The 16,691-nt window shown below is 50.8% G+C and overlaps 1 protein-coding gene across 6 annotated transcripts in view; it reads right to left on the reverse strand.

Annotated features, from left to right (window-relative positions):
- LIG1 (DNA ligase 1) overlaps positions 1-16,678 on the reverse strand; it is a 28,701-nt gene extending 12,023 nt beyond the window's left edge. The window contains exons 1-12 of one of the 6 annotated variants that reach the window (XM_060173250.1): positions 16,540-16,678; positions 15,293-15,350; positions 14,120-14,209; positions 12,503-12,641; positions 11,249-11,372; positions 9,574-9,681; positions 6,106-6,207; positions 4,323-4,553; positions 4,063-4,141; positions 3,064-3,144; positions 2,051-2,107; positions 112-284 (exon numbers count right to left, since the gene is read on the reverse strand). In XM_060173250.1, coding sequence (XP_060029233.1) covers positions 112-284; positions 2,051-2,107; positions 3,064-3,144; positions 4,063-4,141; positions 4,323-4,553; positions 6,106-6,207; positions 9,574-9,681; positions 11,249-11,372; positions 12,503-12,641; positions 14,120-14,209; positions 15,293-15,309 — 1,201 coding nt within the window. In that variant the 5' untranslated portion in view covers positions 15,310-15,350; positions 16,540-16,678. Of the gene's footprint in view, positions 1-111; positions 285-2,050; positions 2,108-3,063; positions 3,145-4,062; positions 4,142-4,322; positions 4,554-6,060; positions 6,226-9,573; positions 9,682-11,248; positions 11,373-12,502; positions 12,642-14,119; positions 14,210-15,292; positions 15,351-16,539 lie in introns of all 6 variants that reach the window. The other 5 variants (XM_060173231.1, XM_060173241.1, XM_060173225.1 and 2 more) reach the window with 5 other exon arrangements.
- Positions 16,679-16,691: the final 13 nt, after the last annotated feature.

Consider the following 16,691-nt stretch of genomic DNA (forward strand, 5'->3'; position numbering starts at 1 on the left):
TCCCTTCTCTCTTTCTCCCCACGCCCTCCACCTTCTCTCCCAGATCTTCATCCGCCAGCTCTCTACTTTCTCCCACTGCCCCCACCCACACACACACAGGTCCCTTCTTACCCGTGGTTTGGGCCACTGCCTTGAGAAGGATGCCATCCCCCACACCCAGCTCCAGGCCCTGCTGGGGCGGCCCAAGACGGTTGAGACTGAGGTAGAGGATGGGGAGGAGGTCCGGCGGGGACAGGGCCACCACGGAGCGCAGCAAGTTGCTCAGGGTCTCCACCATCCGGAGCCTGGAGGAGGGGACACGCAGATGGGACCAGCTGGCGTTTCAGGGTGGGGAGGAAGAGCCCAGGAAAGGGCTCGAGCTCAGGGCTGGTGTGTGGACTGAGCCCCCAGCCAAGACTCTCAGAGGAAAGGGGAGCTAGGTGACTTGGTCTAAGTGATAACCAACTGCAGAGAAAAAGCAGTTCTGGCCAACGGAGCATCTTTTTTCTTCCTTTCATGACTTTATTAATGACTTAATATTGATTTAAGATAATGGAGTCGGAGGGGGCAGGCAGTGGCACACCAGTTAAACGCACATAGGACCCACAAAATGATCCAGATTCAAGCCCCTACTCCCCACCTGCTGGGGGGACGCTTCACAAGCGGTAAAGCAGGTCTGCAGCTGTCTATCTTCTCTCCCTCTCTCTCCCCCCCTCCTCTCTCAATTTCTCTCTGTCCTGTCCAAAAAATGGAAAAAATGGCCGCCAGGAGCAGTGGATTCATGGTGCTGTTACTGAGCCCCAGCGATCACCCTGGAGGCAAATAAACACATAAATAAACAAACAAACAATAGGGGGAGTCGGACAGTAGCACAGTGGGTTAAGCGCAAGTGGCGCAAAGTGCTAGGACTGGCATAAGGATCCCGATTCAAGCCCCCGGCTCCCCACCTGCAGGGGAGTCCCTTCACAAGCGGTGAAGCAGGTCTGCAGGTGTCTGTCTTTCTCTCCCCCTCCTCTCTCCGTTTCTCTCTGTCCTTTCTAAACATGTACCTACATCTGCATTTCCCATTTTTTTCCACAGCCCTGCCTTCACTTCCTTTCCAAGTCACACCTACATCTATTATCGCTTCCAAGGGAGCATTTTCCAGGTACCTGCTTTACACGCCCTGTAAATGTTCTTGTTTCCTTTTCCTTCAAATTTATTTGTTGATGACAGAGAGGAAGAGAGAGGTAGAGGGTGAGAGCCACAGCGCCCACCCCTCCAGTTCATGTGATGCCAAGGACGGAACTCAGGGTCTCATCCATGTAAGTCAGGCACTCTACCCACTGTGCCACCTCCCAGGCCACGTCCCCTTTAAAAAGAAATGTATTTCTTCAAAAGAGAAAGAGTGGACTGAGGAGACAGTGTAATGGACAGCCAAAGAACCTTTCATGCCTAAGGCCCCAAGGTCCCAGATTCAATCCCCAGTGCCACCCTAAGCCAGAGCTGAACAGTGCTCTGAAAACAAGAAGAGAGGCAGACCATATGCCTGGCATATGCAGTGTCAGGGATCAACTTGAGGATCTTATGCCTGCGGATTAGGCACTTTGCCTCCTCCTGGATGATGATGATGATTACTAGTATTATTTATTTATTTACTTCATGAGAGAACCAGAGCATCACTCTGGCACATGAGGTATCAGGGATTTGAACTTAGAACCTCATGCCTGTGTGAGCCATTTCCCAGGCACAGGCAAGGCAAGACACTAAAGCCACCAAGACTGGGAACAGCTCCCCAAACCTGGGTTCAGTAAGTGACACGGGAAGAAACAAATGGCAAGGTTTAGTCGCAGGGGAGGGCCCATGACAGAAGACAGAGCTGGCACGGTAAGGTCCTGAGACCAGGCAGAAGCGACAGGGAGGGCCTGGTTGTGGAGAGGGCCAGAGGCGACTCTTGTGATTGTGGACGCCTTCTAGAGCATGTGTGTCAGGGGGGAGAAGGAAGGAGAGGCTGAAAGCGTCAGAGTCACTGCCCCACAGGGACAAAGGATGAAGCCGAAAGGGCGCCCTCCCCGGCCCCCTGGTTCATTACCGAGCAGACACCTCCTCAATCTTCTCAAATGTCCGGGCCACAGCCAGGTAGGGGACCCTGGAGAGGAAAAAACACGAGAGAGTGGTGTGTACAGGGCTTGGGAGAAGGCTTAGCAAGCAGAGCACATGCCTGACTGTGTGCGGGGCCCTAGGTTCAAGCCCCAGCTACAAGAGGATGCATCACAGCCGTTACTAGGGGAGCTCCATGGACGATGAAGCCAAACTGGGGTGTCTCTCCCCCTCTCGGCCCCCCCTCAAGAAGCAGTTCTGAAACTGGGCCAGGTGATGGTATCGTGCTTTTAAAGTTCACTCCCTGCACAAATACCATACACTAGAACCTGGGTGCGAGCCCCCCACTTCCCACCTGCAGGTGAAGCAGGTCTACAAGTATTCATCTTTCTCCCTGTCTCCCTCTCCCCTCTCAATTTCTCTGTCCTGTCCAATAAAATAGAAAGGGGGGAAGGGGACTGGCCATCTGGAGATAAGGATTCATAATGACGGCACCACAAGCCCCAGTCACAGCCCTGGTGGCAATAAAAACAAAAAAGTTCATTCCCTTGTACAGGCAGTGATGCACCTGGCTAAGTGAACACACTACAGTGTGCAAAGACCTGAGTTCAAGCCCCTGGTCCCCAGCAGAAGGGGGGAAGTTTCACAAGTGGTGAAGCAGGGCTGCAGGGGTCTCCCTCTCTTTCTGCACACCCCCTCTCAATCTCTCTCTCTATCCAATAATGAATAAATTAAAGTTCGTATGTATGAACAGCACGTACAGCCCACACTTGCCCTGTGGCCAGCAGCTTGTGGGGACACCTTCTAGGCCCAAATGAACTAACGTCCGTGACCCCACTGCACAGCTGGGGCTCGGCTCTCTGATCTCCCTTCAGTGCTGCCAACTAGGTCCCCAAAATGGGGAGGGGGGGGATTCTACGCTTCCCTCTGGGAAAGGCCCCAGATTAGAAGGCCTCCCACAGCAGCAGGGACTAGAGAAAGACAGGTGCAGGAGGGGTGCCTCACTTCTGGCCAGGCTTCCAGCAGGCATCCTCCACAGGGTGGTAGTTGTTCTTGGCGGGATTGTAGCTGGATGGGTCCAGGGTGCTGTGGAGGCCGAAGGGATTCAAGTGAGTAGATGTCAGGAGAGGCCTGTCTGTCTACCTGCGTTTACTGTGCACAGTCTTAAGGACCAGGGGCTCAGGAGGGAGTGGACACAGAGCTTGCTAACTTGGAGTTCACATTCTAGTGGGAGAGTCAGGCAGAACCAAAGTAAAACCACACAAGCAAATAATTTCAGGTATTGAAGTTGGAGGATGGAGCAGAGGGTAAAGCACACGTTAGCATGCGCAAGGACCCGGGTTCAAGACCCTGGTCCTTACCTGCAGGGAGAGGGGGGGAAGCTTCATGAGCAGTGTAGCAGGTCTGCAGGTGTCTTTCTCTCTCCCTGTCTTTCCCCACCCCTCTCAACATCTCTGCCTCTATTCCAAAATGCATAACATGATAAACATATTAAAAATAAAGAAACAAATAAGCTGGAGACAAGGCAGATCAACTGAAGACCGTAAGTGGGTGCCACTGCGATGCCAGGTTTCAATCTGGCCCTCACAACATGGCCCTCACAACATGTGTTCAGTGCTGTGCTAGCTTTCCCCTCTCCTTCCTTCGCTCCTTCCCTCTCTCTCCTTCTACCTAAAAGAGCAGTGAAACTCTGGTGACAACAACAAAAAATGTTTGGGGGCTGAAAGTGAGAGCTCACCCAGTAATGGGTGTGCCCCACCGCACATGGGACACTGGGTTCGAGCCCCAGCACCACATGGAAGCACCACGGAGGTCCCTGGGGGAGCTCCCTGGATATCGGGGTGTTGCTGTGGCCCCCAAGGCTGCAGCACCTACTTGCTGGCTCTGGATGAATTCACAAGTTGGCCCAGCACTGCAAAGAGACAACTGGGCAAGGCCTGGTGTGGGAACAGAAAAGGGGCTCAGGCCCACCGGACACTCTGTGGGGCCCAGACCCTGACTCACCCCTTTGGGATGTCCTCCTTCACTAGGGCACCCGACCCCTCTTCTTTCGCTTCTTTTTTAGTGGCCGGCTTCCGGGGAGCTGGGGAGTGAGTCAGAAAAATTGGGATGCTCTTCTTCTGAGAGCCCCCAGACAATGACAAAGGGTGGGGAGGGACAGAAAAACTGGCAGCACTCTCTGAGAAGACCCCCCACACACACACCTTGGTTCCTACACATACAACCTCCTCCCAACACAACCCGGGAGCGGGTGGAAGACTCACTGAAAAAACTGCTGAGTGTCTTGGGAGCTCTGGGGGGCGGCTGAGATAGGGCTTCCTTCTCCTTCTCCTCCTCCTTCTCCTCCTCCTCCTCCTTCTCTTCCTTCTTCTTCTCCTTCTCCTTCTCCTTCTCCTTCTCCTTCTCCTTCTCCTTCTCCTTCTCCTTCTCCTTCTTCGCCTCCTGCTTCTCAGCCACCTCAGGTGCAGAAGCACTTCCAGTCAGGGGTTCTGACTCTAAAGCCAGACGTCAAAGTGTGAAAGGGTGATGTACTGTTTCGACCCTGAGAGGGCCCCCCCCATGTTTGTTTGTTTGTTTGTTTATGTGACAGAGAGAGAACTAGAGCATCACTCTGGCATATGTGATGCCAGGAACTGAACTCTGGAACCTCAGGTAAGCAATCTCCTCCTGGAGAAAAAGACAAGTCCCAGGTCATTCTAACTCAACAGAAAACGTAAGAGTCGCTGTTCTGATCACAGGCTACACTTTAAGCCTCTGGGGTCTGATAGCCTTTTGTCACCACAGTTAAAAATAAATAAATAAATAAATAAATAAATAAATAAATAAATAAATAAAAGCATGTCCCTTGGGGCGGCTTCTAACACATGAGTCCCACTGCCGGGAGGGTAGCCAGGAGGTTTACACTTCACCTGTCAAGGCAGCTTTAGCTTTCTAGACCCTGAAGCCCAGTCTGCTTGTCTACTTTAATAAATTATCCCTCAGTGGTCCGGGAGGTGGCGCAATGGATAAAGTACTGGACTCTCAAGCATGAGGTCCTGATTTCAATCCCTGGCAGCACATGTACCAGAGTGATAGCTGGTTCTTTCTCTCTCTCCTATCTTCCTCATTAATAAATAAAAATCTTTAAAAATAAAATAAAATAAATTATCCCTCAATGAATAACATTCAATACCTGTGATTTCCAAAAGACAAACTGTGCTTTGTTTTTAACCAGAGCACTGCTCAGCTCTGGCTTATGGTGGTGCAGGGGATTGAACCTGGGACCACAGAGGCCCAGTTATAAAAGTCTTTTTGCATAGCCATTATTGTGCTACCCTCTAGGCCGTAAAAGATCTATTAGATTGGAGGGTGACATTTCACCCCACACATGCCTAGAGGGAGATCAACAATAATGAAACCTAGAGTCTTAGAGGTAGCTCAGCAGATACACTGCTTGGACTCAGGAATGAGGCCCTGAGTTTCATTTCCAGCAGCACATGTGCCACTGTGATGCTCTGGCTCCTATTCTCCCTCTCTCTTCCTCCTCCCCTCTTCTCCCCCCCCCGCCCCAACAAATAAACCTTTTTAGTGGTTCAAGCCCCTGGTCCCCACTGCAGGGGAAAACTTCACGATTAGCGAAACAGGGCTGCAGATGTCTCTGTCTCTTTCTCTCGATCTTCCCCTCCCCTCTCAATTTGTTTCTAGCCAATAATAAATAAAAATATTTTTTTAAAAAAATGATGCAACTTTAAAAAAATTAATCTAAAAAGATCTTTAAAAAAATTTAAAATGCAAATTTTTTTTTTTCTTCCAAATAAACTTGTGGCCCAGGCAGTGATGCAGTGGGTAGTGTTAGACTCTCAAGCTCATGGCCCCAAGTCTAATCTCTAGCATCACATGTTCCCCTACATACACCTTCTCATAAGTATCTTTAACTAATTAAATTAACAGTAAATCAAAGGATTCTCCTAGAGCCTAGTTAGAAAACCCATTTGAAAATCCACCTTGCTGAAACCAACTGACCTCCAAAGACACTCTGAGTGCAGACAGCAGGAAAGAGAAGCTCACCAGAGGGCTTTTGGGCCTCAGGGGGTGGCGTGGGCTGGTCCTCTGCAGACTCTGTTTTCTCTGCTTTGGAATGTGAGGTGTTTTCTGCTGGGATCTCTGCTTCTGCTTCTGCTTCCGCTTCTGCACACAGGCAGGAAAGACCAGACGTGTCACACAAAGCACAAGGACTGGCTTAAGGATCCCAGTTCAAGCCCCCGGTTCCCCACGTGCAGGGGAGTTGTTTCACAGGCAGTAAAGCAGGTCTGCAGGTGTCTTTCTCTCCTCCTCTGTCCCCCTACTCTCTCCATTTCTCTCTGTCTTATCCAATGACAGCAACAACAACAACAACAATAACCACAACAATGATAAAAACAACAAGGGCAACAAAAGGGGGAAAAATAGTCTCCAGGAGCAGTGGATTCGTGGTGCAGGCACCGAGCCCCAGCAATAACCCTGGAGGCAAAAAAAGAAAAAAAAAAAAAAAGACCAGACATGTCACTTGGGCCCCAGAGTGATTTCAACTCCACAGACATTCTGGGCCTGCTGATATAAATATTTCTACACATGCCTCCTCAGGTTCATGTGTGTGAGTGTCCACTGCCGTGAGGCAACAGGTCTGGGCAGCCAAGACACACACAAGACACAGGCTTCTCTCACAAACCATTCTTCCTCGGTGGAGCCCCAGGGGACAAAACCTCAGCTTCTTCAGGTATGTGCCGAGTTACTGAGCAGTTTCCCCGGGGCCTTTTTTTTTTTTTTTTTGAGAGCAAGAAGGTAAATGAGGATAGGCGGGCAGTGAAATACATATTACTACATACAAGGACCCAGGTTCAAGCCCCCAGTCCCCACCTGCTAGAGGGGGAACTTCATGAGTGGTGAAGCAGGTCTACAGATGTCTTTCTTTCTCTCTCCCTATCTCCCCCTTCCCTCTGTCCTGTCAAAATAAAACTTAAAAAAAATTAATTAAAAAACAAGGAGGCTGAGGAGGCAGCATACTGGTTCTGCAAAAGACCTTCATGCTTGAAGTTCTGATGGCCCAGGTTCAATCCCCAGCACCACCATCAGCTAAAGCTGAGCAGTGGTCTGGTCTTTCTCTCTGTATCTTTCTCTCATCAAAGTAGGTAAAATAAAATAAGTACAAGAGGCCAGGCAGTGGGTAGAAGGTGAGACTTACAAGGGTCCCATGACTGATCCCCCACACTGCAGGGGCTGTGTGTTATCCTGGTTCTCTCACCTTCATTAATAAATATTTCTTGAAAGCTATCTCACCCAGGGCTGGTGAGATAGCTCACCTGCTTTGCCGTGTGTGTGACCCAGGTTAGAGCCCAGCCCCCAGCACACTGGGGGAAGCTCTCATGCCATGGTGTCTTTCCCTCTCCCCCTCTGTCTCCACCTGAAAAAGTTGGCTCAGATCAATAAAGTCCCAGCAACAACTACAACCACAATCACAAAAAGTCACTCGACCCCCCCCCCACCATTGGCAAGGCTAAAACAGTACATTTTAAATATAAGAGTTTATTACTAACTGAAAAATGACCAACAATTAATCAAATCTCTCCCAGATGCCAAGCCGCCCTGGGGCAGCTGAGCCTAGGACATGGGCCACAGCCTCCCACTGGCCCCCGGGAGCCCAGGCCCCTCAGAAGTCTTTGCTTGCTCTCTCGCCGCATGCAGAGACACAGGCAGGACAGTTCACGTTTGCAAAGAAAACAGGTGACCTCTGCTGGGCCCTGTAGGAACTACTAGCCCAAGGGATCTTCAGTTCTGTTGATACTGGCTCCTACATGCTGTGTGTTCCCGATAGCACATCTCGGCAAAGCTGGGCTCTCGCTAGTTGCTGGGATTAAAAGCAAATGCTGCACCAAAACTGAAGGCGGGAACCGGAGAAAGAGGTGACCACTTTCAACGGAATTCCACAGTTGGAGAGAGAGCTCATCGGAGAGGCCTCGTGCCTCACCACACCCATGGGCCAGGCTTACTCTCCTGTTGCTGTGCTTCTAGTTGTTGGTAGGCTTCTAGTTCTGCTTCTGGGATCCCTTCTGTTACATGCTTGACATTGTGGTCTATTTACATGGTCATTCTGTTACATTGGTTTGGTCTCGCTCCCCCTGCCTCGGGGAGATTTTGGTTTAGTCATTGCTGGTTCGCACTTCTTCCTGCTCCCCACCCCGTACCTAGCGTATTCCCTTTGTTCCTGACTCTTCCGCCGGAGGGGAGATGCAGGAGAGAATTGTGTTGTGATTAGGTTGTCGGACTGCATCCCCGCTCGTGAATAAAGATTGAACTGCGTTCTCAGCTCAGTCATGAGTCTCTGGCCATCTGTCTCCCGCCCGCGAAGCCAGCCCAGCAAAAAACGACACTATCCAGTCCCCACCCACCCACCCCACCCCCCACCAGAGGTGCTACAGCACCGAAACAAGCTCCAGTGCTGTGAGGATCTCTACCTGAATGCAAAAGCAGCCCAGGGGCAGTGCACACGGCTCTAGCTGCACTGCGGAAAAAAGTTTAAGCAACTGTGCAGCACCTTGGGGACTAAGTAACTGGGACAATTTAATTAAGAGTGGAGAGGTACCTGGTAGACCACACATACTGCAATGCACAAGGACCCGGGTTCGAGTCCCCAGTCTTCACCTGCAGGAAGGAAGCTTCACAAGGGCTGAAATAGTGATGCAGGTATGCCTCTCTGTCCCTCTTTCTTCTTCTCTACCTCTCCCCCTTTCAGTTTCTCCCTCTCTATCCAACAAAAAAAGACGTTAAAAAGACATATAAAATAAAAGAATTAAATGAAAGCAGCCCAGGAATTGCACAGTGGCTAGAGTTTTAGACTAAAGCATAGGTCCTGAGTTCAAACCCCAACACCATGTGCCAAAGTGGTGCCTGGTTCTCTCTCTTCTCTTCTCATGCTCCACATTAATGAATACACACACGCACTTTTTTTTTAAAGTAACAAAATGAAAAAAAAAAAATGAAAATGTTATTTCCCTCCCAGTGTACATGTATCACTCTCTCAAATGCTGAAGTTGCTGGAACACACAGTTGTTTGGAAAGAACTACTCGGGAAACAGAACTGCCAAGGTATGGGCCGAGGAAAATCATGGAGACATTAGCTCTGTGGCACCCAGAAAGCTATGAACATTTAGGAACCTCCGCTTTTCAGGTGAAATACATACAGAGAAGGTCACCACTTACGAGGAAAGCCTTCCCATCAAACAGACATGGAAACAGAAGATGAAAATGGAAAATCACATGTAAATGTGTGTTGAATTTAGACGGCCAAACAGCTGTCCTCTGAGAAATGCTTTGCCAACAATACTGGTGTTGGCGTGTGGCATTTGACAGACATGTTTGGATTCACAAACACTGCGATCATCAAACCAGAGGGCTGGCTCTTCAGGTAAGTGTTGCCTTTCCAGATTCCCCCAACACACACACACATGCGCACACACACACACACACACACTCTCTCTCTCTCTCTCCTCCTGGCCTCACCTTCTATCACCTCCTTCTTCCTCTTCTTGGCCTCTCTGGCCTTGAGCATGGCCTCACTTCGATTTTCCTGAACATCCAGAATTGTCCGCTTAGGAAGCTGCTTCCGAGCTGGGAAAGCAAAGACCCCGGTGTGGTCCCCTCTGTGGGAAGTCAGCCCGTGAGCCCCATGAGGTGAAGCCGACTGACAAAGGATCCTTGAGAAGATCAGGGCGCCCCTCCTTCCACTCCTCCCTATCATCAGCTTTCAGATCTAAATGGAACTTAAGTGTGAAGACGCTGGAGGCACAAGCTGGTCCGGTGGGTGCACGACATACACTTTGCCCTGCGTGAGGCCCTGGGTTCAATCCCTGGCACCACACCGGCGGAGCACGGACAGCAGCAGGGAGCTCTGTGGGTGGTGGGGCGGTGCTGTGCTGTCTCTCTTCTCACTGTGCCTATCTCTCCCTCTCTCTAAGCGTAGCAGATAGGAAAACTGAGTCATGGTGGGTACTTGGTGGACCTGCACAAGCCCAAGGTCCTCAATTTGTTCCCTGGTGCTATATAAAAATATATAACTGAGTGCTGAGAGAGCCAGGAAGATAGCTTTGTGAGAGAGGCCTGTGGCTTGTGTGTGCTGGTTTGAGCACTGCCACCGTCTAAGCAGTGTTGTGATCAGAAGGAAGCTCTGGTGCACATGTCTTTCTGTCTCTGTCTCTCTTCTCTGAATGAAAAAGCTGCCCAAGAGGTGAAATCAAGCATGTGTGAGGCTCCAGATCCACACACATACAAAAGGAGGGAAAAGAACAGAAAGGAAATGCTAGTGGCTGGGAGAAATATGCAATTAGCAGACATTTCATGCCGGAGGTTCTTGGTTAATCCCTGGCATCACACGTACTGAAGTGGTGTTCTGACTAGGCTCACTCTCTCCCCTCTGCCTCATATGACTCAATCTATCCACCTCCCTACTCTCCCGTGTGTAATAAATAAAATAAAACTAAAGGAAGAAAGCACTGTGAGCTGAAAGATTCGGCTCCTCACTCACGAGTCTAGGGTCTCAGCAGGCTCTAGCATCCTGCATGTGTGTGGGGCCCTGGAACAAACCTCCCACCAGCTAAAGCCCCCCAGGATACAGAGCTGCCACACCACAGCTGGCTTCCCAAGGGCTCTCTCTGATCTCCTGGTTCCTATCTCCAGCTCTGAGCTCCAAACACCATCACTAAAGAACCTTCTCCTCACTCTCCCCGACCCTCATGCCCACAACTCTCTCCTCTTCTTTGTCCCAACGCTGCATGTGACCGACCTCTCTCCTACAAGTCCTCATTGGTCTTGGTCCCTCCTCTGTGCTCCCACAAGGAGCTGGGCAACCTCCCCAATGAAAATGACCAGCATCAGCCAAGCGTGCTAACCTGGCCTAGCATCAGATGGGCACTTACTGGGCCAGGCTCCAAGCACTTTCCTGTAAGCACTTTCACTCCCACACCACATCTGGGGATGGGGGTGTTAAATTATCTTCATCTAGTCTTACAGAGAGAACCACAGCTCCACAGCTCACAGAAAAGTCAAGTGCCCATGGTCACTTGGCCGGTGCAGGGTAGAGCATGCACTTGACCATTAAGATCAGCTGTCGCAAGGATGGTGCCCAACTCCTGGCATGGCAAGAGCCGACAGCTGGGACGGTGGAACCTGGGGTTCTTACCTGTGCGCCGCTTCGGGAAGCCTGATGGGGAAATGTCCATGGGGGAGGTGCTGGACAGGGGAGGGCTACCCTCGGGAGATCTGACAGGACTGGATGGGGAGGACAGCGGGGAGTCTGGAGCAGGCTGCCGGAAGGAAAGAGAGAGTTAATCTAACAGCTAGGAAGGTGGCACAACAGATAAAGTAAGTGTTGGACTCTCAAGGATGACGCCCCTGGTGCAAGCCCCATTCTGGCACTATATGTGCCAGAGTGATGCTCTGGTTCTCATTCTCGTTAATAAGTAAGCCTTTTAAAAAAGAAAGAAAAAGTGGTTCTAAAGTTGGGGGAAAAGTAGAACCATCCAGTTATACCCTTTCCCAGATGATAGAAGATAGAGAGGAAACACTAAATCTTTCTTGGCGTCCACACTCCAATCTAGCCCATGTTCCCAGCCCAAGCCTCACCCTCTCTCATCTGGGCATCGCCCTACCCTCTGCTGTTCATGCCCCCTGGATCTCCCTGTTACAGACACCAATAACAACTCTTTTTTCTAAGTGAGAAAATGTTTGGTTATTAGCTGGGCACAGGATAGTCCAAGACTACATCACCCAGAACCTCTTACACCTCAGTGTGGCAAGCAGCCCATGGACTACACTTCCCAGGCTTCATTGCGACTGTGGCTAGGAGTCTAGGACTGCAATTCCCAGCCTTCCTTGCAGCTTGGCCCGGCCAGAAGCCTGAAAACCACATGTCCCAGACTCCCTCAGTGGCCAGGAGGCCTACATTTCCCAGGCTTCCTTGTGACTGTGGCCAGTAGTCTGAGACTACATTTCCCAGCTTCCCTTGGGGCCAGATATGGCTTAGGTCTACAGAATGCAAAGGGAAAAACAGACACCTGGAGGCAAGCCACTCACTTGGACTAGGGCCTCTGAGAGCGGCTGGTAAGCAACAAAGCAGAGGTAGCCTGGCTCTCTGACACCGTGGGATTGCCAGTCCTGGCTAATGGGCGCATTTGAGAGAAATCAGTGTCCTTTAAGTCTTGGTTTCAAGCAGGGGGCTGCCTGTAGCAGGAGAGGCAGGCAGGAAGGCCCCCTCAATCCAGAGGCCCAGAGCTGAGGCAGAGGGCTGTGTAGACCAGGCTTTGCATCTATCACAGATCACGGTCTGAAACTCTTCCTCCACCACCACCCCCAACCCATCTCCAGGAACCTAAGAAGCTGCAGCCCTCAGCTCCAAAAGCCCATGGAAATCATGGTTAAAAACAATCGGGCCTACCTGGCTTTTGGGGGTTGTGAGGGCTCCGTCCTCCTCCTCTTCCTCTTCACTGCCCAGGACCCGGGTCACCCTCCGCCCTGGCCTCTTCACAGGAGAGTCGCTCTCGGGCATCACTCCATTCCGCTCCTTCAGAGCTGCCCTAAGAGATGCCAAAAGAAACTTCTAGCAGGCAGTATGTTCATCGGAAGCAACAGAGAAAAAGCCCAATGGGAAGGAAGCAGGCTAACCACAGCCAGGGCAGTGGTTCAGAGGAAGCTCACGGGATAAATCAGGGTTTTTGTTTGTTTTTTGCCTCCAGGGTTATTGCCTGCACCACAAATCCACTGCTCCTGGAGGCCATTTTTTCCCTTTTGTTGCCCTGGTTGTTTTTTGTTTGTTTATCATTGTTGTGGTTATTATTATCGCTGTTATTGATGTCGTTGTTGTTGGATAGGACAGAGAGAAATGGAGAGACATGGGGAAGACAGAGAGGGGGAGAGAAAGACAGACACCAGCAGACCTGCTTCACCGTCTGTGAAGTGACTCCTCTGCAGGTGGGGAGCCGGGGTCTCGAACTGGGATCCTTATACTGGTCCTTGCACTTTGCACCACGTGCGCTTAACCCACTGCACTACCGCCCGACTCCCAATAAATCAGGTTTTTACAAGCTTGAGGCCCTGCCTTGCCTGCCCTCCATCACTTCATATGACCAACTAGTGCTCTGGTCTCCCTCCCTCTATCTCACTAAGCCCCAACTCCTCCCTGACAAAAAAACTCTAGTGGCCAGGGATATGACACACCATGATTCCAGAGTAAATTAAAAGTTGGAATCATTAGCATTATATAGATTCTATGTTAAATTATGTATAGCTATAAATTGCAACACAAAGTCTATTATGTTCATAAAGAAAGAAAAAAAATTTTCTAATCAAATTATTGCTGAAGAAAGCAAGTTGAGGAACATACAGAACTGAACCTGTTTGTTGTTGTTGCTTTTTAATTAATCATAGGAAATGAAAACCCCTCTGTGCGCACAGCCAACAATATTCTCACTGTTCTACAAGTGACACATGTTTAATGACTGAACACAAAGAGAAAGCCTGAAAAATATATATATATATATATGTATATGTGCACAGATACAGACATATACATGATGGAGTCCTGTTACATGTACACACACGGAAAATGGGCACAGGGAGGGACTCCTGATCAGGGTCCTGAACTAGGGGTGAGCTCTAGCTGGAGTCCACATTTTAACCAGATGATTGGTCCAGGGGTGATGAGGTGACCCAATGGCCCGAGCAGGTCATCAGGTAACCCTGTCAGGTAGATGCCAGAGGTTAAGAACAATGCTGTCTTCTGCTCAGAGCAAGATGTGACCGATGGCCAGTTACTCTGCCTTGTGGAGCAAGACTGCTCAAGAACAAAGCCAAAACCTGGGGAACAGAAGCCCAAGGCAATTCTGAGACCCTGGAACCAACTGTACCTGAAGCTAGATCTATCTCTGGACTTCCTCTTACTAGACTTCAAATTTTCCCTTTGGGGCAGAGACATTCTGAACTGGGTTTGTAATGGGCAGCCAAGAACGGCCTAGTAGAAGGCACAAACTCTCCACATCAGCATTCCATTACGTACTTTGGAGGCGGCTCTGCCTCTCTGGTGCCCTTGGCTGTCTCCTTCTCCGGCTTCTTTGCCTTGCCCTCTTTCATGGGCTGGAAAAATGACCTGGAGGAGCACAGGAAGTGGGGGAGAAAGATAGTTACACCACCAATTAACTTCTGTGGCCCATGTCACACCTCACAGCTTCCAATGCACCTTCCTGGCCTAGCCGGTCACAGGAAATTTCAAAGAGTGAGAAGGAAACTGAGGCTCAGCCAGAGGCAACAACACTGTAGATTCTCCTGGATCTTCACTGCCACCCCCACCCCACATCCAAGCAGAGCCAGCACCCAGCCCAGGCCAGAACAAGCAGCACCTTACATATCCCTGGGGCTCCAGAGGCCGGGCCAGGGAAATCTGACTCTGTATGGGGAAGTGGCCCAAAGCAGGTTCGAGCTCCAACACAACAGACAGGAGATGCTGCAGCACCAGAAAAAGGTCTGGTGTTACAGTATCTTCCAATCTACTTCTGTCTCTCTCGCTCCCTCTCTCACTCTGTCACAATGAAAAAGTAATGTGCTTAAGGCACTGGTTACGCAAAAAAGGAAAAAACAGTTTCAGTTATTAATATCCTGTCTCCCAAATCCCACTCCCCATTTTCCACACTGCTCAGCTCCTGGAAATTGCAACCTGAATGGGAACTTAAGTTTGTTTCCTTTTCTTGCCAATGAATCTACTGTTCCCAATAGCCTTTCTTTTTTACTTCCTTTTCCTTTCTTTCATTTGATAGGACAGAGAGAAATGGAGCAAAAACAAGGAGATAAAGGGAGAAAGAGAACTCCTTCTCTATCTCCTCCTCCTCTCTCAATTTCTTTCTGTCCTATCAACTAAAATGGAAAAATTTGCCGCCCGAAACAGTGTATCTGTACTGGCAGCACTGGGCCCCAGGGATAACCCTGAGGCAAAAAAAAAAAAAAAAGTGGGGGGAGCACTTGAACACTGCTTTATCACTTGTGAAGCTTCCCTCCTGCAGGTGGGGATTAGAGGCTTGAACCTGAGTCCTTGTGCATGTAATCATGTGCACTCAACTGGGTGCACCACTGCCCAGACCCCAAAGTTGAGTTGTTCTAAGGCAGAGAAAGGGGGGAGGGGGGTGAGAAGGGGTTAGCAGGCGGTCACAGACAAGCACAGACAAGCAGGGTTCCTTACATTATGCTTCGCTGCATGGTGGCGTCAGAATTTGATCTCCTTTTCCTGTTGACTGTTTCTGAAAGAGACCCAAATGCAGGTCAGGTAGCTGGATGTGCAGAAACAAAAACACACAAACCCACTTCTTGTGAAAAGAAAAGAGTCGAGTCTGGGGACTGCAGAGATGGGAGCAGCAGTAGCACAGAGGAATCACAGGTGAGAGGTTTCAGTTCCAGTCCCCTCCTGATCAAAACAGAAAAACAGGGTGAGGAGACAGCATAATGATGATGCAAAAAGACTTTCATGCTGGAGCCACTCCCCCTACCCCCAAGTCCCAGGTTCAATCCCCAGCACCACCATATGCCAGAGCTGAGCAGGGCTCTGACAAGACACACAAACATACACAAGAAGACTCTCAAGCCTCTCCTTCCTGAAGAAACGCCCATCACAACAGACCCAGTAGAGCTGACAGTGAGAAGAGTTCCAATGCGGTGAGAAAAACCAGAGGTCTCTCTGCCACATACAGCCTGCTTTTCCACGAATGTGCAGACAGACTGTGCGATGGAGGCTCCCCCAGTTTTGTTTAGATTGAGGGGAAAGTCAGATTTCAAGATGAGTGGAGGAAAAAATGGCTTTTACATGGCGATGACATAAACCCACCTGCGAGAGCAGCCAGGGAGGTAGGTACCGCAGGAGCTACAGCACTGGCCTTTCAAGCATGAGGTCCTGAGCCTCCCATATGCCTGAGTATCGCTCTGGTTCTCTCTCTCAAATCTTTTTATTTTCACGAGACACAGAAAAACAACAGAGACCAAAGCAGCCAGGCCAGACCTCACCCGTCTTCCTATCCAGAAGGCTGCTGACCTGTCAGGCACCCATTAGACCGCAGAGCCAGACCCCAACCGTGACCCCGGCCCCCGACCCCTCCCAGGTCCCACCCCCTCGCAGAGAGCGCCCAGGACAGAAGCAACCCTGATGAATATTCATGAGTTGGCCACGCCCCGTCACCTGGCCACGCCCCTCCAAAAATCCTTCCCCTGGGATTCTCTCTACCCCACCCCCCGGGTCCCCGCTACCGGGTCTTTACCCTCCGGCGGGCGCAGCCCGGCCTCCAGCGGCTAGTGGCCGGCGCTGTCCCTTTCCCGCCGCACCCCCGGCCCGGCCCGGCCCTTGGCAGCCCCCCCAGCCCATGCACGCTGCGGGTCCCGAGGGCACGCCCCGCGCCCCGCGCCCCGGCGCCCCTGCCCCGCGCAGGCCCCCACACTTGCCTCACACCAGCCCCGCGCCCCGCAATGCTCGGCGCCCCGCTCCCGAAACCGCTCGACGCTCGCCTCCGGCCCCGATTTCGCGCCAAGGAATTCGCGCGCAGACGCCGAGGGCGGAGCAGCGAGGGGGCAGAACCGCGAGGGCCTCTGCGCAA

Source organism: Erinaceus europaeus, chromosome 2, assembly GCF_950295315.1.
Source record: "Erinaceus europaeus chromosome 2, mEriEur2.1, whole genome shotgun sequence".
Lineage (NCBI taxonomy): Eukaryota > Metazoa > Chordata > Mammalia > Eulipotyphla > Erinaceidae > Erinaceus > Erinaceus europaeus.